The sequence below is a fragment of the Aquarana catesbeiana genome, linkage group LG06 (genome assembly GCF_042186555.1).
Source record: "Aquarana catesbeiana isolate 2022-GZ linkage group LG06, ASM4218655v1, whole genome shotgun sequence".
Lineage (NCBI taxonomy): Eukaryota > Metazoa > Chordata > Amphibia > Anura > Ranidae > Aquarana > Aquarana catesbeiana.
In genome coordinates, this window is record NC_133329.1 from 78,984,797 (window position 1) to 79,009,213 (window position 24,417).

General features: G+C 45.1%; 1 protein-coding gene across 1 annotated transcript in view; it reads right to left on the reverse strand.

Moving 5' to 3' along the window:
- Positions 1–7,636: 7,636 nt before the first annotated feature.
- Positions 7,637–24,417, reverse strand: part of WDR90 (WD repeat domain 90) — a 62,574-nt gene continuing 45,793 nt past the window's right edge. Inside the window, exons 29-43 of the mRNA XM_073636287.1 lie at positions 22,974–23,050; positions 22,726–22,828; positions 20,975–21,096; positions 20,654–20,813; positions 19,881–20,071; positions 18,235–18,403; positions 18,038–18,149; positions 15,544–15,715; positions 15,334–15,456; positions 14,446–14,611; positions 14,233–14,363; positions 13,908–14,051; positions 11,321–11,440; positions 9,888–9,972; positions 7,637–8,774 (exon numbers count right to left, since the gene is read on the reverse strand). Coding sequence (XP_073492388.1) covers positions 8,617–8,774; positions 9,888–9,972; positions 11,321–11,440; positions 13,908–14,051; positions 14,233–14,363; positions 14,446–14,611; positions 15,334–15,456; positions 15,544–15,715; positions 18,038–18,149; positions 18,235–18,403; positions 19,881–20,071; positions 20,654–20,813; positions 20,975–21,096; positions 22,726–22,828; positions 22,974–23,050 — 2,033 coding nt within the window. The 3' untranslated portion in view covers positions 7,637–8,616. The remainder of the gene's footprint in view (positions 8,775–9,887; positions 9,973–11,320; positions 11,441–13,907; positions 14,052–14,232; positions 14,364–14,445; positions 14,612–15,333; positions 15,457–15,543; positions 15,716–18,037; positions 18,150–18,234; positions 18,404–19,880; positions 20,072–20,653; positions 20,814–20,974; positions 21,097–22,725; positions 22,829–22,973; positions 23,051–24,417) is intronic.

Consider the following 24,417-nt stretch of genomic DNA (forward strand, 5'->3'; position numbering starts at 1 on the left):
CGGAAAAGCCCAGGACGTCATATGACGCTCGCCCAGGATGGCAGATCCCTCCTGCGGACGTCATCTTACTATGGGCGGGGTATGAAGTGGTTAATGAAGATTGTATAATTGTTACAATTATCTGCCTCTTTCTCATCCTAGAATGCTTATCAAGCTCCTGAAGAAGTGAGTTTTCGCAAAACATGTAGAGCCTATGAGCTTACAGTAAATGTTATTACCTTATATGTCTTGTTTAACATGATTTTTGACATTTATAGTCCATATTGGAGAGGTTTAGTGGCTATTGCAAATAGTTTGCAGTATTTTAAATGTTTTTTATTGTTATCTATTAATTGTTAATGAATTATTATGGTTTATTTTTCTATGATTGGTGCCTGGAAAGTCAATTTTTTCTACTTCCTTTTTTGATTCACTTTCCCATCAACTCTGACCAGCATCCCTGTCCCTGTTGAAGAAAAGCATCCCCAGAGCATGATGCTGTCACCACCATGTTTCACGGTGGGGATGGTGTGTTCAGGGTGATGTGCAGTGTTAGTTTTCCACCACACAGAGTTTTGCTTTTAGGCCAAAAAAAAGTTCAATTTTGGTCTCATCTGACCAGAGCACCTTCTACATGTTTGCTGTGTCCCTCACATGGCTTCTTGCAAACAGGACTTCTTATGGCTTTCTTTTTGCCACTCTTCCATAAAGGCCAGATTTGTGGTGGACACGACTAATAGTTGTCCTGTGTACAGATTCTCCCACCTGAACTGTGGATCTCTGCAGCTCCTAAAGAGTTACCATGGACCTCTTGGCTCTTCTCTGATTAATGCTCTCCTTGCCCGGCCTCTCAGTTTAGGTGGACGGCCATGTCTTGGTAGGTTTGCAGTTGTGTCATACTATTTCCATTTTCGGATGATGGATTGAACAGTGCTCAGTGAGATGTTCAAAGCTTGGGATATTTTTTTATAACCTAACTCTGCTTTAAACTTCTCCACAACTTTATCCCTGACCTGTCTGTTGTGTTCCTTGGCCTTTATGATGCTGTTTGTTCACTAAGGTTCTCTAACAAACCTCTGAGGGCTTCACAGAACAGTTGTATTTATACTGAGATTAAATTACACACAGGTGGACTCTATTTACTAATTAGGTGACATCTGAAGGCAATTGGTTCCACTAGATTTTAGTTGGGGGTATCAGAGTAAAGGGGGCTGAATACAAATACACTTGACACTTTTCACATATTTATTTGTAAAACAATTTGAAAACCATTTATCATTTTCCTTCCACTTCACAATTATGTGTCACTTTGTGTTGGTCGATCACATAAAATCCCAATAAAATACATTTATATTTTTGGTTTTAACATGACAAAATGTGGAAAATTTCAAGGGGTGTGAATACTTTTTCAAGGCACTGTATTTACACCCTGAACCCGTCTGTACCAACACTCATTTCCTGCTTAGGTGTGGAATCAGGTTGAAAGGGAGTATCTGTTCCCTCCGGTCTGTTTCCGCTGCTACACCTCCATTGCTTTTGTATGGTTCTCTGTGATAAGGTTATCAGTCTACTTTATGCCATGAGTCATTGTGATAAGCACATTAGACCTTTCCCATCCTCCTATAGATATAGTCTATGTGCACGTCTCACAACACATGTATTTCTAGGTTACAAAAGAAGAAAATAATACAATACTAGAATCAGGCTGGTCATAGTCATATGATTCATAGGGAATACATATGGACCAGTGCTGATCCCAAATTCTTAATGCAGAACTAAACCTTCCTTTCCAGCCAAGGAAGCTGCCATCTTGGCCTCTGTTAGATCTTCATCCGCCATGATGCTGCACATGTGATCAGTTCTGACACCGGTCATTTGATGGTTTGACAGTTTGGTTAAGTACATAAGGAAATGTGACAGCATTCCCAGGATACTTTTTTTTTTTTTTTTAACCGTTATATCGATGTGTTTAGTTCCGCTTTAAAGTGGAACTGAACCTACCGATTTAACGGTTTCCAGGCTGGTTGTGCTCTCAACTGGACTGTCAAACCATTAAATGTCTGGTGTCATAACTGATCACATGGGCGACATCATGGCACCTGCGCATCAGACAGAGGCTAAGATGGCAGCTTCCTTGGCTATAGAGGATAGGAGGGTTTAGTTCCCCTTTAACTACTTCAGCCCCGGGATTTACCCCCTTCCTGACCAGGGCATTTTTTGCGATTCAGCACTGCGTCATTATAACTGACAATTGCACAGTTGTGCGACGTTACAGCAAAACAAAATTGACGTACTTTTTTTTTCCCTACAAATAGAGCTTTCTTTTGGGGGTATTTGATCACCTCTGTGGTTTTTATTTTTTGCGCTATAAACAAACAAAAAAAAAAAAGCGCAACAATTTTGAAAAAAAAAAAAAAAAAAAAAAAAAATCTATTTTTCCTCAGTTTAGGCCGATATGTATTCTTCTACATATGTTTGGGGAAAAAAAATATTGTAAAAAGCGTATATTGATTGGTTTTCGCAAAAGTTATAGTGTCTACAAAATAGGGGATAGTTTTATGGCATTTTTATTATTAATTTTTTTTTTTTTTTAGTAATGGCGACAACCTGCGATTTTTATCATGATTGCGACATTATAGCGGACACTTTTGACAATATTTTGGGACCATTGTCATTTATACAGCGCTATAAAAATGCACTGATTACTGTGTAAATGACATTAGCAGGGAAGAGGGTTAAACACTAGGGGACGATCAAGGGGTTAAGTGTGTCCTAGGGAGTGATTCTAACCGTAGGGAGGATGGGCTCACTACAACATCCCGATGACAGGGAGCAGTAGATCTGTCATGTTGCTAGGCAGAACAGGGAAATGCCTTGTTTACATAGGTATCTCCCCGTTCTGCCGCTCAGTGACATGATCGCGGGACAACGGCGGGCATAGAGTCTGCGGGACCCGCGGGCACAGTTACGCAGTACACGGCGGGCGCGCTCCCCACTAGCCTGCAAATTAAAGGGGACGTACCTGTACGCCCTTTTGCCCACTGCTGCCCTTGTGCCGACGTATATCAGCGTGTGGCGGTCGGCAAGTGGTTAAAGTACAACTAGGGGCTCTTTCACACAGGTGGCTGAGCTGTGGTTCTACCTCTCCCTGGCCGCCCACCAAAATTCTAACATTACAGCCTGACAGGGCTGTACACATGCTGGGGCCCGAGGTATTCTTAAAGTGGAACTAAACCCTCCTATTTTTTTCAGTCAAGGAAGCTGCCATCTTGGCCTCTGCTTCATCTGCAACTGCCATGATGCTGCACATGTGATCAGTTATGACACCAGATATTTGATGGTTTGACAGTTTGGTTGAGATCACAGGCAAATGTGACAGTTATCATTCCCAGAATGCAACTTTTTTTTTTTTAAACTGTTAAATAGATGGGTTGATTTCTGCTTTAACTCTGGCAGCAGGCGCAGCGAGGCCACACCGCAACCACAAGCAAAAAATACTTGACTTGTAGCTCGGGCAATGTAAAAAACAAAAAAAAAGGCTTCCGGAGGCAGCAGTAACACTTCCAGAGCATCGGTCATCCACAGCTATACTTCTGAAAAGCGATCCACTGCAGATTACTTTTCAGGGGGTAGTAATCAGTTTCTTTTTTATACTTTTGGATAGAGTGGAGAGGGATTAGAACTTCTGTCAAGTTTTTGTAGCTTTCTGTGTGCCGGTTAGGGAGATTCTAGTCTATAGTCCTAGAGGAGTAATGTCACCAGCACACCAGGATCTCCAAAACTTTAATCAGTGATGTTTCGGAGCCACACAGGACCCCTTCATCAGACATGGCCACATGCCTGATGAAGGGGTCCTACATAGTACCCAATTGCATATACAGCCATTTCTGCAGGAACTTGTATGTTGGGAATATTGCATTTCTAGTCCATCTCAGGAGGAGGAGAGAGGGTGGCTATATCCCTACACACAGTGGAGAACGAAGGTAGCCACCCTCTAACAGGAAGTCAGATCACAGCAAAAATATATATATATATAAAAAAAAAAAAAAAAAAAAAAAAAAAGAAAGTTGAAGATAGGGAGGAGGCTGAAAGCAATAGAAGAGACTATTATGAGTTAAAGTAGACTAAAGAAGTAAAATAGGGTAACTTTTTTTCTTTTACATTTTTGAGAAGAGTGGAGAGGGATTGAAACCCCTGTCAGGTTTTTATTGCCTTCTGTGTCCCAGTTTTGGGGGATTCACCCTCTCTATTTTTCCTGCTCCCCTCATCATCGATTGTGAAAGAAAATCCCATATTTTTCGACCCCATAACATTTGTAAATGATATGATTGGACCCTCGTACAAGTGTGCAGACCCCTGAACTAGATCTATGCACCTCGTTGGTCCTGTTATTATTACACCCTGTGGATACCTGTCACTGCTCAAGAGCTGCTGTTTTATGTGTAATTTATCTGTGGACTTCCTTCTTCTGTGGATTTGCATACATTTTTTTTTCCCTGTGAATCTCTATTACACAAGTCCTGTGTGCTTTCATAATTCCTTTTTTTCTATTCATTTGCTTGGGGACTCCAGTGGTCTATCTTGTCCAATCAAAGAACACTTTGTACTTGCTCTATGCAAAGCATTCTCTGAATGGCCTGGAAACTATCCTGGAGCAATTCATTTATGCTCAAATAAAAAAAACTTACCTGAAATTCAAAAGGGAGTAGGTTACCCCAACATTTCATATTCCTGATATGTGTCTGCTGTACCATGCACTTGTATGAGATCTTGTTCTCTTTGTATTGCTTCCTATGTGGGAAATCACAGGTTTCCTGCAAGACCCTTTGCTTTCCCATTAAAAACTGACCACACTAGGCATGAGAGCACAGCATGGACAGTTATCTAGCTGTGAATGCTGCCTGCTCTCTCCCTCTCCCCCTCCCACAGCCATTCACTGGTAAGATCAGTGCACTGCTATTTCTCCTCCTTCAGCTCTCCGAGCTCCTTATGCAGCTGAGAACAGAAAATATGTGATCACTTATATAAAACACATTTAAAAAAATACTTTTTATTTTTTATTTATACACAAAACGTTTTGCCTTTAATTTCTATATTAAAACTGAATGGGTTGTTTTACAAGGTGATCGTTTACAATCACTTTAACGTTAGAGTGTCACTACAGAAGAGTCCTGCTGTATACCCAGACAATGTCTGATTAAACTCTAATGAGTCTAATACCTCCCACAGGTGTTATTCGGTGTACATCTGCATGGCGAACGCATTCTGGATCTTGTACGCTGTGCAGGGCCAGTTAGGACAAGTCCAGGAGCATCAAACATTCATAAGAAAACAAAAAACTCAAGAGACGCGTGACTTTTACCAACTTTTTTTTTTCAAAAGATAAAAACATAATAAAAACAGGTAATAAAAAAAAAAAAAAAAAAAAAAAACAAACAGTTTAAAAGATTTCATCAACTGAAATGTGCAAATAAAATTTTAAATAAAGTTTTTGGCAGAACAATGTTTACAACTTATGTACAAAAGGCACTTCTATTTGCAAAGGTCTCACTGCAGTGTTCCTTGCTTTTAAAAATATCCTGTCACAAATATAAACTTAAAGCGGGATTCCGGCCGTGAAAAAAAAAAAAAAAAATTAAAAGTCAGCAGCTACAAACACTGTAGCTGCTGACTTTAAATAAGTACTTACCTGTCCTGGATGCCCGCGATGTCTGCCGCCCGAGGCCGACCCGTCCCTCGGCTCTCGGGTCCCGGCACCGCCATCCTAAGTAAGGGAAACAGGCAGTGGAGCCTTGTGGCTTCACTGCCACTTTCCTACTGCGCACGCGCGAGCGGCGCTTTGTGAATGGGACGCGATGTGTTGTGGGGGACACACAGTTCCCATAACACTCCGCGCCCCACTCCCCAGAAGACAACGCGGGGAGCAGAAGACTGAAGATCACCGCGGTGTAGGAAGAGGCAGATTAGGAAGACTGCCTAGCAACAGCCATTTCACGTAAGTAAAAAAAATGTTTTTTTTTCCTCCATTTTTTTGTGGGTGGACCTCCACTTTAAATATATTCTTATTGGAAATTAAAAAGAAAAGAAAAAATTATATATTTCATGCAGTATGTTTCTAGTTTGTGGGATAGCATGCTACAAACCAAAAACATACAACATAGCCACTTTTCCCCCCACTCTATCCACAACTTTAAAAAAATAATTTAAAAAGGCATTTTCTTCAACAGACTTTGGAGCTTGATAGAAACCACCAGCTCTCTATGGGATTGTTTTTCTTTCAGCATTTACACAAAGGCTACTTTAGTGTGTATTTGTGCCTGTTTTTTTCAAAAGGAATACCCGTTGGTTACCGATAAGTATGGTAGCCAATGTATCAGAAAAGCTTGTATTCATTAAAGGATAAAGTTCACCTTTGTATTAAAAAAAGTGCATTTAATATTTTTTAAATAGGAGCCTGCAAAGCAATGCACCCACAATCAACGGATCACAGATGCAACACAGGGCTCTTGCAGACCGTTAGAGCCGGTTCACACTGAGGCAACACGACTTCCAGCGCGACTGCCTCAGACGACTTGAACACGACTGCAGCGGCGACTTGCAAAACGACTTCTATATAGAAGTCTATGCAAGTCGCCCCCAAAGTCCTACAGGAACCTTTTTCTAAGTCGGAGCGACCATTGTACAGAACGGGACGCTACTTGTCAGGCGGCTAAGTTGCCTGACAAGTCGTCCTAGTGTGAACCGGCTCTCAGTCAGTGGCGGCACGTCCATACGGGGCACAGCCCCCCCAATCCATGCGCCCAGCCCCCTTATCTACATAAAGGGCACTGGATGCATGGATTCCACCTGGGTTTTTTTTTTTTTTTTTGAAGCACGATTATAGCTTGAGGCTCTAACGGGCTTAATAAAAAAAAAAAAAAAAAAAAAAAAAAAAAAGTGGGCTCGGGAGGCAGAGCCCTGTGTCCTGAGCCCACCCAGTTGTGTGACAATAGCGAACTAATATTTGCTAATGTCTTACTGATTTTCCTATCGGGTCTCAGGACCTGCTTCCTGATTGGCCGGTTGGGTCTCAGGACACACTTCTTGTTCAGTCGGGAGGTGAATCAGGAAGATGATATTAGCGAATATTAATGCGCTATTGTCACACAACTGGGTGGGCTCAGGGCGCAGTGCTCTGCGCCCCGAGCCCACCCTTTTTTGAAGCCCATTAGAGCATCAGGCTTTAATCATGTGCTTAAAAAAAAGTTGGAATCCATTCGCTAATATCTTCCCGATTGTCCTCCTGGCTAATCAGGAAGCAGGTCCTGAGACCCGATTGGCCAGGGAGTCTTAGGACTTCCTGACCAATCGGGTCTCAGGACACACTTGCTTCTCCTCCTAGCTGAACAGGAAGTGTGTCCTGAGACCCGACTGGTCAGGAAGTCCTAAGACTCCCTGGCCAATCGGGTCTCAGGACCTGCTTCCTGATTAGCCGGGAGGACAAATCGGGAAGATATTAGCGAATGGATTCCAATTTTTTTTTTTTAAGCACATGATTAAAGCCTGAGGCTCTAATGGGCTTCAAAAAAGGGTGGGCTCGGGGCGCAGAGCACTGCGCCCTCAGCCCACCCAGTCGTGTGACAATAACGAATTAATATTCGCTAATATCTTCCTGGTTCGCCTCCCGGCTGAACAAGAAGCGTGTCCTGAGACCCAACCGGCCAAATGGGAAGAAGGTCCTGAGACCTGATTGGCCAGGCAGTCGTCCAATCGGGTCTCAGGACACACTTCCTGTTCAGCTGGAAGGAGAAGCAACGGCCCGGCTCTTCCTTCCCCCTGCCTGCTAAGTTAAGGTCAGTCTCCCACGGGGGGGGGGGGGGTGCTTGTGATGGTTCCCATCCACTGTCTGTCACCCGTACATGGTGTTAGTTCGCTGCCGCCCCCGAAATATTTAGCGCTAGCCACCACTGCGGTCAGTGTACGTGTCTGCTCATACCTCATACGGGAAAGGCAGTTACACAATGACAGGAAGACTCAATGAAACTACCTAGAGTGATCAGCACCCTGGTTGCTCATAGAAAACTACAAGCCGTCAACCAGTGAATGAAGCTGCTGGGTGAGCGGAACCCCGCACGGCCACGTTTAAAAAAAGTGTAACGGTAAATGTGGGGAGATCTCGCTGTCACAATGGGGGATTGGGGGGGGGGGGGGGGGGTTCTGCAACAGTAACATGTTACACCTTGAATACGAGTGTAACATGTTACAGAAGGTGAACTTCTTTGAATAGCAGCCAATGAAATGAACCCTAGAGAAATCATGGCCTTATAAAATACCAAATTCCCAAGTTATTCAGAGACATTCAATGTGAATTTAGCTTTTTTGAATACAATCAGAGTGACTGCAGGTCCTAGGGATGGCTGAAGGTCCAATCATACCAGTGAGCTCCTGCATTTGGTTTTCCATCGTTCCTCCAGTAAGTGCACAGGTATTATGGAAAGTGAAAAAACCCACAGCAACCAATCACAAAATCATCCTCCGCTCACCCTGCCTGTAAAACTTCTGATTGGATGCTGTGGACTACTGCCGGGCAAACATTACAACGGCTCACTGTGCCGCCATAGTCAAGAAGTCCAACAATCTGCCAAAATAAAACAGGAATCAGGAATGTTGGATATCCCAGACCAGCACTTGGTTGTAGGACGCTGTGAAGAGCAGGTTGCCCGTTGGAGATACTCGGCATAGATGTACGCAGTCATCGTGTCCAGAGAAGTCTTGCTGTGTGCCAGCTGAGGTGTCAATGATACGCAGAAGCCTCTCTGTGAAAAGGAAACGGAGGTCATTTAGAGTGGAACTTTAGTCAGGAAATTACAGTAAGTCCTGCTGGTATAGCCATGTAAAATATTAAAAATAAGTCCCTGTACTGTTTAAAATCCGGTACTACCCCATCTCACTCTGCACATGCTCAGTTACTCTCTATTTGTAGGCACTGTGCCGAATTTGTAGAGGCCGATCTGCTGACAGCCTAAAGATGTACTGCTGCTCAGGGGCTCTAGGCTTCAGCAAAATGGCAACCTCCAGCAAGAAACAGGAGCAATGCTGGAGGCAATTTACAGCATAAACTTATTTTGGAAGCATAATTATCAATATGGAGTTTCTTATTATTTATCAAGTTGTTATGGGTAAAGTTACGCTTTAGGAAAGGAGTGCCATGGCAAGGAACACAAGTAAGACTGTGCAAGGAACACAGCAAGGAACACAAGTAAGACAGTGCAAGGAACACAGCAAGGAACACAAGTAAGACTGTGCAAGGAACATAGCAAGGAACACAAGTAAGACAGTGCAAGGAACACAGCAAGGAACACAAGTAAGACAGTGCTCGAGTGTCACTGTGATCAGAGAGGGATGTCACCATTACATTTTAGTAAAGAGCAGCTGTCATCTACCCAGTGCAAACCACTATATACAAGGATACAATACATACAAGGGAGATGTTTTACCTGCCAAAAGGATTTTTTTTTTTGTTTTTTGTCGATCCAGTCATGAGATAAACAGCTCTGCCATACAGCCCAGCCTGTAGCACGAACCTTTCTTGTCCCTCCCCCAGCCTGCGACTAGACAGTGAAAGAGCACAGGATGGAGTTCATGTCACTGCTACTCTTCCTATCAGCATGCTCCTTGCACTGCAGCACAACTGTTTGGCTCCTTCTGCTGCAAAAGGCTGGCACTAAGTCAAAATCAGGTAAAAAATACATATTTTTGGGGGGGAATGGGGGGTGTGATGAATACAAAGCTGCATTCATTTGCCACTCTTTACATCCGCCAGCTGTAACCAGTATACAGACAACTCAGCCTAGCAATATTGTGGCAGAATGAAGACACAATTCATATTCCTGTCTTGTCCAGAACAACATTAAATGTACTGAACCTACCGCCACTGCCCAGGGCAAGAAGTGATGCTGCAGGGGACATAGACAGGGAGGTGGCGAAGTGTGCCAGGGGGATCCTCAGCAGTACCTGCACAAGACAAATAAAAGTGATAAGAGCACACAGATCATACAGGAAAGCCAGACAAAAAAGAAAAAAGGTCCAGAAGGTAGTAACAATTGGTGGATCTGCTGTGCTAGGAAAATACAGGTGTGCTTCTGAAAATGCTAGATGCCTGGCTGCATTTGGCTCCATGACTTCCCGAGCCTTTGACTAGTATAAAAATAAAAAACAAAAAAAAAACCACATGCAGCCAGTGAAGTCCAAACTCCTGGTCTGTATACTTGTTCCTGGTCAGTAACTCAAAAAGTACTAAAAACTTATCATGCTTAAATCAGCATGACAACCAGACACAGAGCATTTTACGAAGCGGGGGCAACAATAGAAGCTTTCCTATTTCTCTAAACACAGACTTAAAGTGTTACTAAACCCAGGGTCCTGCATTCACTATATATGGTCTCCCACAGTATACAGAAATGCAATTATTTTTGTAAATATAAACTGCTAAATACTTTTTCTCATTAGCCATATAGAGCAGTCTTTTGACTTCTATCAGTGTCTGCTTAAAGCTTCGAGGAGGAGTTTTCATTCTACTCTGACTGTCCTATGAAGCTGCAGGACCCCTGACTCTGTCTGGACAGTGTGGATTGGCCGTGTTCTCATCACATGCACTCCAAGAAAAGAAAAAAAAAACACTCTAGCAATACGCACCAAACTGAGCAAGTGCAGCCTGACTCCACAAAGTCTATCTTATCCGGAGAGGTTTTGGGGACAATGCAAGAAGGGGAGGATCAGAGAAGACAGGATCAAACAGCCTTTTTACACAATGCAGAGGATTAACCCCTTAGGTTCCACAGTGAGTATAACAAGCATGTCCTACTGCATATACAGACTGATTTTACTGTTGTGGGTTTAGTAACACTTTGAAAGAAATGTATGGGAATCGGAGTTACTGAATAGATGCTGCATCTGTCCCGCCGCCTCTTCACTGAGAGCTGAGCGATCGAACACCACAGATGGCTCGGTTCTCTCACCTCCCCGAGCCGAGAGAGACTGCCTGTCAATCAGCAGCTCTTGCTCTGCTCCCCCATGCTCACTGGAGCGCTGAGCTGTGGAGGGGCGGGGAGCAGCCGCCTTGGTGGCTCGCTGAGAGGCTGAGACAGCCATCAGTCCAGGCACCTGGTGGATCCAGACTCCCATTGTCAGGATGATGCGGTGCCTGGACGGATATTGGTGACGTCAGCAGAGAGCGGTGGGTTACAGGAGTGCAAAACAAAATGCACTCATGTGACCCAGAGGAGAAACCCAGTCCAATGAGCTTTGGCTGGACTTCTCCTTTAATTTAGAGAAAACGGCCGTTAGCGCCAGGATACATTACCGATTTCTGAGCCAGGGTGTAAAACAAAACTTCCTTCTCCAATCCGAATCCAGTGTACACTACGGTACCGGACTGCCATGGGCAAAATGCTGCCAAGGTGGGCAAGGGCAAATCAGGGTCCTTAGGATGGAAATAAAAAATAACTTTTTAACCACATTGCATAATAAAAGGATTTCTACACATTTGTAAACACACATTGGGGCTTCAGTTTAATAATTTTTATACAAAAGAAGATGCCAAAATGTAACAGGCAACCGGAAAGTTTGTTGCTGGGCACAGCCTTTCCATTGTTCACCATGCTTTGTTAAAACTGAAATCTAATCTGCTAATATTTTGCCTTCTCTGGTTCACCCCTTTTAACATGCTAATGAAACCTGCCGATTTCATTACATACTGTAGTTTAGATCCAGTGAGGACATCACTGGGTCTCTGTGCAATGCAGGCAGATCATGGTTGGTGGGAGGGGCTGGCGGGGTGCTGTACATAGCTTCCTGAAAACATCACAACACTTCGCCTCAGTACTCCACTTAAGAGCTCTCAGCCCTGATGCAAGTAGTGGGATAATTTTTGAGAGAAGTTAAGAAAATATCAAACTGAATTAATGGGTGGTTGTCAGTCTGGAGGACTGGGCGTTACTAGACAGGCTGTGTTTGCATGCGTAAAAAAAAAACACGAGAGGGCTCCTCCATCTAGGTGTAGCGATTTATTAAAAAAGATTAAAAAGACAATAAAAAAGCACTCACTTGTTAAAAGTGGATCAAGGCTCGTCATCAACCCATCTAGACCTCCATAGGATCACCATTATGTTGAAGAGCTCAGCAGACCTATGGTTTGATAAAGGGGAGCGGAACGTGTAGCCACACTCCTTCCACTTGCTGTCACCACCCAGCTGAGAGAGGTGCTGATTGGAGCCGCAGCCATCTTGCTACACCCGTAGGCCTCTGCTGTCTATGCTCCAGCCTAAAGCCTGACAGCCGTACTTCCACCAACAGCTTCCGGGCCAAACCCCGCTTGCCTATCAAGCTCTGCAGCCTCACAGTGACCCTATGGGAGGTCTATATGGGTTGTTGACAAGCCTTGGTCCACTTTTAAGTAGTGAGTGCATTTTTATTATCTTTTATTCTTTTTATTAAATCACTAAAAACTTAGATGGGGGCACCCTCTTGTGTTTGTTTTACAATATATGCATTAGGATCCCAAGACCTGAATCTGAGAGCAGCTGCAGCCACTTCACCTTCTTATATATTTTTTTCTTCTTAGAATTTTCTTAAAATAGGGTTTTGCACAGAGCGGCCCAGATCCTCCTTTTCTGGGGTCCCCCGGCTGCGCTCCTGGCGCCTCCTCTTCGAGTGCCCCCACGGAGAGCCGCTTTCCATGGGGGCACTCGTGTGGGCGCACTCCCAAGTCCTGCTGCTGCATCCATTGACACAGACAGCATGACTCCGCCCCCCCCCTTCCCCCATGTCACTGGATTTGATTGACAGCAGTGGGAGCCTATCAATCTATCCAATAAGGACCCAAGACAGCGGCTGGAGCTGCTGGGCTCGTGCTTGTCGCTGGAACTATTGGGCTCAGATAAGAAAAATGGGGGTTCTGGGGGGGCTGCTGCAGCACAAAAGATTTTTCGCCTTAATGCATAGAAAAACTGACCGTTTACAACTCCTTTAAAATGACGACTGGGGTCTAGTCAGCGCAATAGCTTATTAATCTTTCTTTGTATTTCCATGCGGATTGCCTTAGATCTAGGGTCTCCAAACTGCAGTCCTATGCTTGCCTTTATCTGGCCCTTGGGGCACTTTCCCTTCCAACTGAGACCAACAATGGAGTAGAATTCCTATTACTGAAAACAAGGCACTATTCTTCCACCGACACCATTGACGGGGCACTATTCTTCCACCGACACCATTGACGGGGCACTATTCTTCCACCGACACCATTGACGGGGCACTATTCTTCCACCGACACCAATGCTGGGGCACTATTCTTCCCACTGACACCAATGATATGCTCCCCCTAATGCCAAAGATCCACTGTTTACTCCTACTGTCGCCAAGTCAATTTCTACTCTCAATGACCACAGTCTGGTCCCCCTAGAAAGTTTGGGGCCCCCTGCCCTAGATAATGCCCATGTGTGATCCTGAGCCTTTGATTCAAAGAATGAAAATCTAATGAATTTAAAAAAAGAGCAGCCCAGCAGCCTAGATGATGCTGGATATCCTTTAGCTAAGAAATCAGGAAATGAGACAGGCTCTGACTTGCTGAAGCTTCCAATACACATTGCGAGAAGCTCACAGTGTGCAGTGAAATCAGAATAAGCAATTTCAGCACAGGAAAGGAGCATGTATAACTGTGCAAGACTGAAGGGAAGGCTGGAGTGCTCAGATTTAATCATGGTGGTCATAGGACCTGTAGTTAAAGATCGATCAAGCAAGGTCTCGAGCTGCACTGTACAGGAGTCTGCTGCAGCTAAAACTGTTAAGAATTAGATTAACAATTTTTCAGGCATTGGGAACTTGCTGGAAGGATGTAGGATGGAGACTGGCTAAAAAAGGTTAAAAAACACACATTAGGAATTCTTCTGCCTCACCTTCTCACTGTCCGGAGCTGGGAAGCTCATCCAATCCAACAGCTCGCATTTATCCTTTGGCCAATCAGAAGCCCAGATGCTTACACGCCTGTCCTGACTCGCAGCCAACCAGACCTCTCCTCCAGGTAGGCCCAGTTCCTCAGGCTACACAAACAGAAAACATTGCGATTTAAGGAGACAATTTTAAAAGAGAACTCCAGTCTAAACAAAAAAAGTTTTCTAAAAAGTTTCAGCCCCCCCTCCCAAGTAAAAAAAAAAAAAGAAAAGAATCTTTGACCTTTTGTGTGTCAGCTGCCTCATAGAATCTCTCTATGCCAATAGTTACCCTTCTGCGTGAGCATTGTATAGTGGTGATGGGGGATCCTTTGTGATCACTTAGTACTCGGACTGTCATTCCTGTACGGGTGCTGCTGATCGCCATCAAGCCGTCCTTTCCACCCGACAGCAACACTTCACCTGCGTCATCACAGACATGACAGTCATTAGTGCTCCTGCTATAGCCTAGCCTAGGCCACTACCGGATAATGAGGTCACTTACCGCTCAGGGATAAAGCAATGGCGGTGACAGCACAAGGGTGCGGGTGAATCTTCATCTCCATCTCTGTTTTGGACACGCTGAAGATTCGGATGGTCCCATCGCTGTACCCAGCGGCGATCCTCTGGCCAGATGCACTGTGGGGGCTCCAGTCAAGACACAAGCAGCTCTGTGCACAACAGTAAGTATGTTATAATAAATTAACCACTTCCTATCCGGGCCTATTCTGGCATTTCTCACCTACATGTAAAAATCATAAATTTATGTGCTAAAAAAAGCCCCTGGCCAGCTCTATGGTAATCCGGTGCCACAGCCGGATCCGGTCTCCAATCGCATGGGAGAGCCTGAAGAGGCGCCGTTTGCCGGCAGAAAAGGCGTGGAGCGGGGGCAGGGCTGGGATGTCCCCTTCTGCTGCCTGTAAAAGCAATCCTGCGACTGAAAACAAAGATATGTGGATGATGTCGGTATCTGCAGACATCATCCAGATATCAATACTTCAAACTATGGAAGTGTAGTTTATTGGTAGATCTGGGTGACAATAAAATAGTGCCGACGCGTTTTGGCAGAAGCCTTAGCTAGTTAACTAGCTACGACTAAGGCTTCTGCCAAAACGCGTCAGTTCTTGTTTTATTGTTACTTTGATGTACCAATAAACTACACGTCAAGGATTTCAGTGTTGCCGGCTCTTTCTACTGTTTATGACGTTGGAGTGTGATAGGATACATCGAGCTCAGGCACCTGTGTTACCCTTCTACCTTCCAAAGTGGTTAAAGGGCTCCTAGACTGAAGACACGTTTTAAAGCTGAAGTTTAATTCTGCCTAGATTTATACTTTCCCTGGTTCCTCCCTCACATGAAAAGGCAAGGGGAAGTTTAGCACCTCTGTCATTACCTGATTAAGTACTTGAAATTGTAGAAGAAGCTCGAAGCTGTGCAGGGACCAGACACGCACGCTGCCATCCTCCCCACATGTGGCACAATGAGCCTCTCCCGGTGCCACCGCCAGATCTGTCACCTGAACAAGCAATGGAAACTTGTAACACAGGAAAGAAGGACAGTACTTTATTAATCTATCCCTCCAGACGATTCTCTGTCACAGTACCTTGTTCCTGTGGCCGCTGATTAGACGGATGCTGGTACTCTCTACCCAGTTGATGTACCATAATGTACCAGCCGTTGTGCCCACGATACCCATTTCCAAGGCATCATCAAATGATGCACTGACAATAGCGCCATCTAGTGTCATCTCTTGCTCCATCAGGACAGAAGAGGAACTAAGAGAGACAGACAAGTTTATTGGCCAGCCTTGCTTCAATGTTTCTTGCACAGGGTACATAGAACATTCCTGTCCATATATGTGGGAGGATGCCAGAGCACCAGGAAAAAAAGCAAACCGTGAGAGAGAGAATATACACAGCTGAGGGCAGTGCCCTAGGGGAAACTTTACCTAGGACCTCAGTGCTGCAAAGAAACAGCTCTGACTACATGCCCCTGTACGATTTAAAAATAGACCCCTTCACCAGGCCACTTTCACAACAATCTTCCTTTGCTTTCATATTTTTTAAAATTTTTTATCAATCTCCACAGTAGTGTCCTCTGCTCCCCCCCCCCCCCTTCACATCTCCATAATAGTGTCCTCTGGCCCCCTTCACATCAATCTCCACAGTAGTGTCCTCTGCCCCCTCCCTTCACATATCCACAGTAGTGTCCTCTGCCCCCCTTCACATCTCCATAGTAGTGTGCTCTGCCCCCCTTCAAATCAATCTCCACAGTAGTGTCCTCTGCTCCCCCCCCCCCCTTCACATCACTCCCCACAGTAGTGTCCTCTGCCCCCTTCACACCACTCCCCACAGTAGTGTCCTCTACCCCCCTTCACATCACTCCCCACAGTAGTGTCCCCTGCCCCCCCTTCACATCCCCACAGTAGTGTCCTCTGCCCCCCCTTCACATCCCCACAGTAGTGTCCTCTGCCCCCCCCTTCACACCACTCCTCACAGTAGTGTCCTCTGCCCCCCCTTCACACCACTCCTCACAGTAGTGTCCTCTGCCTCCCCCTTCACACCACTCCTCACAGTAGTGTCCTCTGCCCCCCCCCACAGTAGTGTCCTCTACCCCCTTTCACATCACTCCCCACAGTAGTGTCCTCTGCCCCCCTTCACATCACTCCCCACAGTAGTGTCCTCTGCCCCCCCTTCAAACCACTCCTCACAGTAGTGTCCTCTGCCCCCCCTTCACACCACTCCTCACAGTAGTGTCCTCTGCCCCCCCCCCCCCCCACATCTCCATAGTAGTGTCCTCTGCCCCACTTCACCTCAATCTCCACAGTAGTGTCCTCTGCCCCCCTTCACATCGCTCCCCACAGTAGTGTCCTCTGCCCCCCTTCACACCACTCCCCACAGTTGTGTCCTCTACCCCCCTTTCACATCGCTCCCCACAGTAGTGTCCTCTGCCCCTTCACATCGCTCCCCACAGTTGTGTCCTCTACCCCCCTTTCACATCGCTCCCCACAGTAGTGTCCAGTACCCACTCAAAACAGTGTTCTCTGTCCCCCTTCACATCACTCCCCCTCCCACTATAGTGTCCTATACCCCCCCTCCCCACTGCAGTATCCCTTGCCCCCACAAAGTGTCCTCTGCCTCTCTGCCCCTGAAAGCAGTGTCCTCTGCCTCACCTATCCCCCAAAGCAGTGTCCTCTGTATTTCTCATCACAATTCCCCCCTCACACTGTAGAGTCCTCTGTTCCCCCCACACATAGCACTGTGTTGGTAGAACTTCCTACTTGCCAGCGTATGAACAGCAGGGCGGAGATCCGGAGACAGCATAGTGCTGGATGGAAGGTAGGAGCGAGAGCTGCCGGAGTTCAGAACAAGCTGGTGATTGGTTATTAGGACCGCCTAGCAACCAATCACCATGGTAGCTCCTGCCCTCCATCCAGAACTATTCTGCCTCCTGCTCTCTGCTCTGCAGTTATTATGAGAGTGGCAGAGGATGGGGGGAGGCAGAGCCAGTTCACGATTCACCTGTCGGCTCCCCGCGGTCGACCGTTCAATGGCGAGCAACGGCTTGCTGACCCCCGACCTACATAAAAAGGATATGTAGATGGGTGATGGAGCTGAACCAGCACAGACAGTAATAAGACACTCCTAAAAGAGGAGAGGGCTATGATGTGTAAGGAGGGATGTGCTAGAAAAATGACTCTTAAAAAAGGGAGTAGTCACATCTTCTAGCAAGTTTAAAAGCACATTGCAAGTAAATAAAAATCATTTGTGGAATAGAAAAATGTTGCAAGTAAGCATTTATTTTCCTGTGCTTTTACTGGCAACTTTTTAAGTTGGCAACATGGTCTTTGTAAGGTTAGGTACATCTGCAGTCACCAGGGCTCTCCGTGCAAGTTGAATATGGGGAGGGGGTAGCAATGGTATATATAAAAATATAAACACACACACACACATACATATATACATACAGACACACAATATATATATATATATATATATATATATATATATATATATATATATATATATATATATATATATATATATATATATATATATTACACACACACACACACACAATCTCTCTCTCTAACGTACCTGGCTTCAGATCCCTTTTCTCTCAGCTCTTGAACCACAGCCACTGCCCAGAGTCTGAGCCGGCGACTGTTACTGCCGGTCACCAGCCTGTTTCCCCTGCACAACAGGACACCTAGTGGAAAAACAACGCATTACACAGAGCAGCACAAATAGAACTCATCCGCCAGCATGGGGGGTGCTGAATTGCTGACACTTACCGATCTCTCCCTGGTCCGCTTCCCACGTCATGAAGCAGCGGTGACTCTGAGCATCCCACACACATACCTGCCCTGTGCTGCAGCCGGTATACAGCAGGGAGGTCAGATTATAGGCCATGGAGGTCAACTCTGCCGTGCCAACCTCATCTGGCACCAGAGCTCTGTACACCTGAGGAAACACAGGGGACTAGTCAATGAGGGATCAGACAGAAAGTCTTAAGGGTCAGTTTACACTTGCATACCACAAAAAAAAAAGAAGAACTGCACCTAAAAAGGGCATGGAGTTTTTGTACTATTGTTTTCAATGATACAGTACAGACATGAGCATTTTGGTGGATCAGGTTTAAAAAAATTCTGCACGCCAAAGTTGAGGCACATGGGGACAACTGAAAACATGTATAATGCATTTTATGATTTCTAACACATGCAGTTGCAGAGGGAGTGACCCCCCCCCCACCCCCAGGATTATCTATACAAAAAAAACTGACGTTTTCATAGGAAACAGGTGCCGAGAGACCTAGGTGATCTCCATCAGAACTCCCGCTCTACATGCCCATTTAACTTTGGGTACGAAAAGTTGAAGTTTATTCTGCCTATATTTTGTCAATGTGATATCACTGGCGCTCTGTGCTTCTCTACGCAATGCAAGCAGACAGCTGTACAAAACATCCAGAAAATGGTCTTAACAAAAGGAGGAGCTTGTACAACTGTATAGGACTAAAGGAAAAGCTGGATTGAGCTTTAAGATAAATTTTAGATAACAAGAATCTTTGTCAAAATAGTATCTTCAAAGACCCAATAGGAGAAGTCAGCTATATTTGCCTTTAAGCACAGAAGAGTGCTTAAAGCTCTTTAGGTTCACACCATGTTAAAGTGTTACTAAACCCACAACAGTAAAATTAGTCTGTATATGCAGTAAAGCATGCTTGTTATACTCACTGTGGAACCTAAGGGGTAAATTCTCCACACTGTGTAAAAACGCTGTTTGATCCTGTCTTCGTTGATCCTCCTCTTCATCCACAGTCCCCAATCCATCTCCTGACAGTACAGAGCCTTGGAGGCACTCTGCACATGCGGTTTGGTGTGTATTGCTAGAGAGGTTTTTTTTTTTTTTCTCTTGGACACTCAGAGCAGAATGAAATCCCCATCTGCAGGGTTTAACCAGACACTGATAGAAGTCACAAGACTGCTATATACTGCTGATGAGAAAAGGTATTCAGCAGTTTATAAATTTATGTTCTGTGTACTGTTGGGGCAGTGGTTCTCAACCCTGTCCTCTAGTACCCCCAACAGGCCATGTTTTGGGAATTTCTCTTAGATAAAATAGCTGTCCAAAATACCAAACCATTGACTCTGATTTAAAGCACCTGTGCAAGATAAAGGAAAACCTGCAAACATGGCCTGTTGGGGGTACTTGAGGACAGGGTTGAGAACCACTGATGTGGGGGACCAGATATAGTGAATGCAGGGTCCTGGGTTTAGTAACATTTAAATCCTTTAAAAGTCCTGCCTAAATACCAGACACCACATGCCCTCTTATCAATTACCTACCAAACAGAGAGCTGTTTAATAAAAGAAAGAAGACTAATATTTAAAAAGGTACATAAGGATAGCCAGGGTTGATTTGTAGTACTAAAGTCACCCACCTTCATCTGAGTGGACATTCCTTGTTCCTCTATTCGCCAGAAACTCACAGCTCCGGTGCCCACACAGGAAAAGCTGTTAGCATGTGCGGGATTAAAGAACACGGCGTGCACAGGCTGGCATATCCGACTGCTGGCCAACAGCTCATAGGTCCTGGTGCTCCACAAAGCAAGCTTCCCGTCTCTAAAATCACCTGATGGACAACAGAAGAGAAGCATGGCTCAGTAATGCTGTGTTCACATGTTTGATTCCATAAAGTGCAGTAGTAAGCCTACATTAAAAAAAAAAAAAAGCAGGAAGATAACGTGTGTAGTAGGAAATTGTGTTGATGTTGTCACACCAGGGAGCTGGGATGTGGTATACAAGTATGAGGTCAAGCAGCTGGCTGATTCTAATTTTGCATATGGCTACTGTAAGGTTATATTGTGTTACAATTCACTGTAAGTGGCAACACTGACGAGTAGCAAAATAACAGTTGAACCTGTCACACCCAACTCCTTCCCAAACCAAACTGCTTGTACACAGCGCTCCTACACCGCCCCTGCCCATTCAAATGAATAGGCAGCGCTCTTGAAGCGCCACAACACAGGCGCTTTTAACCCTTCCTTCGGCCGCTATCAGGGGTCAAAAGCGCCCCGGCTAGTGGGCAAAAAGCACTGCTAAAACTAGCGGGCGCTTTATCGCTAACGGACCCCCACCTCAGTGTAAAAGTACCCTTAGTAAATCAACGCTGTGTGTTTTACCACTGCAGACAATGTAAAGAAATGGTACTGACCAACAGTGATTAGCAGTCTGTCATCTCGGGAGAAGTTCATAGACTGAACTTCTGTGCTATGGCACTGCAGAATTTTAGTACACAATCCATCCTGTGTGTTCCAGATTCTTATCTGACACAGAGAAGAGCCATCTCCAGAACCAGAGGAGGAGGCCAGGACCTAGAGATAGATGGAAAGAGGACAACGTGTTACAAAAAAATTATTTGATGGAAAGACTAAGGAGATAAAACATAGAAGTGAATATGGGGGGTAGGAGAATACCCAATTGAAGCAGGAAAACTGAATAAACATGAAGGAAGAAGTCTTGACAATACACTCACCAGAGCATCATGAGTTAGTGCCAAAGTAGAGATCTCCTCTGGATGTCCCAACCAATGGCGCTGTGATCCTGAATGAAGATCCTCCACCACCACTATGCATCCACACGTGTATGCAAAAAAGCCTAAAAGACCAGGAGAAGACAAAAAGAAGGTTCACGTACAGAGGAGAGGGTATGAATTTAAAGCCCAGCTGAGCCTTTAGTTTAAAATCAGTCAAATACATTTCAGGCACATCGAAACAAAAAAGGTAGAAAATCCTGATCCCTGCCAGCAGCTTCATGGAAGGACCCTTGCTCTCTGTGGAGGAAGCAGTGGTCTCTCTGTAAAGGTCTTATACAACAACCCCTTCTAAGTCAGACCTATAACTCTGCAATTAGCAAGGAGCATAAGCTTTGCCGATTTCAGAGATACGACTCGGTAGAGGGAATGTTGGAAATCTAGAGACAGACCACTGCTTCCACACAGACAGAAAGTGTTAGGCAGGGCTGACAACACTCCTTGAGATTTCAGAGCAGCAGGGTCGGTGTTGTCAGCTCACCAGAGGAAGTTAAGAGCTCGCTAGAGTTTTGGCAGATCAATGAGCTATTTTCTGCCACATACAATTTACAAACAAGAAAGAGAAGAGCTCCTTAGGTGGTGTAACTCTCCAGCCTCTACCAAACAGTGAAATATTAGTTTCTGGCGTCATGATCCCAGATACATCGTACGGACCTGACAGTGGGGGGGTTTACACATACTCCCGGTGGCTGGTTGTGTGTAAATCTGGCAAGCAGACTGACTGCACCCCCGCCATGCAGCTCCACTTGCCCATCTGCGGGCCTGGGACCAACATAGAGAGTGTTGCCGGGTAGGGGGGAGCTGAGGGCACACACGTCCGCTCTCCTCCCCTTCTGTTTGCTGACCCGGAAGCAACATGTTTGACGTCACTTTTGAGTCCCCCTCTCAGTTTCCCTGGCCAGTATGGCTCGAAAAGAATGTAATGCAATGGAGCACAGGGGAAAAACCCAGATGTCTCATTAAACAGAACCTGTCACCAAAAGATCATCACATAGGGGACTTTTTATCCCCTATGTTATGAAAAGGAAAAAAAAAAAATAAAGAGAAGGAGCGAACACGAAGCACATAAATTCCCCCCCCCCCCCCCAAATTTTTTTTGAGGCCCTCCCATGCTCACATATGAATGTGCATGCATGCGTCGGTGGTGTCTACGCATAAAAAGTTGATTATGATACATGTTGCATATCGTTGAACATGCAGGAGTGAGAGTAATAATTCTAACACCAGACCTTAAACGCTAAACTAATGACCTATAGGGGGCTTTTAAAGTGTCGCCTATAGAAAATATAGGTTTACATTTGTTGCCATTTCATGGGCACATGCAAATTTGACATGTTGGGAATCTATTCACTCGGTGCAACCTCATCTTTTATATTTTACCAAATGATTGGGTAATTTATTGTGTTTGCATGTCCTAAAATTAACTTTAGTCTATTTCTTACTGAAATTTAGCATTTCCTAGGCCATTGTGGTAATATTGTGTAACATAAAAAACTGGAACTACCACTATTTTATTCTCTAGGGTGTATGCCTTTAGAAAATATATCATGTTTTGGGGGTTTTATGTAATCTTCAGGCCTAAAATGATTTTTTAAAAATGTGTGCAAAAAAAAATGCGAAAGGGGTTCTGGCAGCGAAAGGGTTAAAGGGCAGACAAATTTAAAGACAAAACGTGTGAAAACATTAAGATATACCTGTATCAGGGCTCCAAGCTATGTTCCCTCTACCATTGCCATTATATCCAATGACAGCTTTGAGGGCCAACATCTCCTGGCCATCTGGAGGATGGCTCAATCCCTGCACAAAACACATTTGTCACTTGAGAGCCACACAGACATTTTATCTTTATATCACATTATTGAACTTTTTTTTTTTTTTTTTTTTTTTTTTTTTAGAAGCCCTCGTTTAGACAGACTAAAAACTTCAGACTGGAGCTTTATACCTTGGCCAGGCTTGAGGTCTTGTATCGAGGGTTGAAATGAGAGTAGGTATCGGGACGTGGTAGCTTCTGCCTTACATCTGTCAACAAAAAAGCAGACTTGTCAACTGAAATGTCCTTCTGCAATTATTTTGAATGTCCCTTTTGTAACAATAGCAATATATGTAATTAGTTTGTGTGTTCATTACCGGCATGTGTGAATAAGACCTAAAGTGTACCTGTGCTTTGACCATGCAAAGCTCACTTCTGTCAGCCCATGCTGCTGCTTATACTTCCCTTCCCTTCACCATCAGCCCCTCTGCTCTATTTCGCCATGGCAGAGAAAAAAAGAGAGGAAGCCCTCTTGGTGACTTGGAGCTTACACATGGCATGGGACTCACTCCCCACCTCCACATTAAAAAGAAGGGAATTAAAGCATTAAAAAGGTACCCGTTACTCTACCCTGTATGGGCAAAGCACAGGTGCACTTTATGCAGTATTTTTACAGCCACAGACCCTTAAAACTCCCCTTTGGGATCTTTTCACTATTAATAAGTCCCATATATTTTTTCTTCCCAAATCCTGATGAAGGTGGTCTTTCTGAACCCCTGAAATGCATTGGATTTTTAGTATAGTGGTTGTAAAGCCAAAAACACCATTCTTTTGCAGAGTTTAGTAGATAATGTTGTTATAACCTAATTCACATTGTGTGTACCCCTCTGTGGCTCTCGCTCCCTCTCTCATGTGGCGCTCGCTCCCCCTCTCTCATGTGGCTCTCGCTCCCTCTCTCATGTGGCGCTCGCTCCCCCTCTCTCATGTGGCGCTCGCTCCCCCTCTCTCATGTGGCGCTCGCTCCCCCTCTCTCATGTGGCGCTCGCTCTCCCTCTCTCATGTGGCGCTCGCTCTCCCTCTCTCATGTGGCGCTCGCTCTCCCTCTCTCATGTGGCGCTCGCTCTCCCTCTCTCATGTGTCTCGCTCTCCCTCTCTCATGTGTCTCGCTCTCCCTCTCTCATGTGTCTATCTCCCTCTGATGGATGGCGCCCCCCCCATGTCTCTCTGACTCAGTGAGCTTTGTACCTGGATCTCCTGAGAGGAGAGGAAAGTGAATGTAAACCTGGCTGGGACCTCACAGTCACAGTACAGTGTAGCAGGAGGCACACCCCCCTTAACACAGGCTCAGGCATGTGTCTCATTACAGAGGCCATCACAGAAAAAAAACTGGTGCGGTCCCACCATTTTTTTTTCATAGCGTCTGGATGTTTTTTTTTTTAATCAGGAGAGAGCGGGGGATTACAGATGACAGGCTGTTCTTCTACCCAACATAGTATACACACCGCTCAGGCAAGTAATGAGCTGCTCACCATCATCAATATGTAGATAAAGCGAAAAGAATGGCCGCACACCACAACGGAATCAAAGCGTTTAAAATCCTGTCACTGTGCCAGACAAAAAGACAGGTACGCTGTTG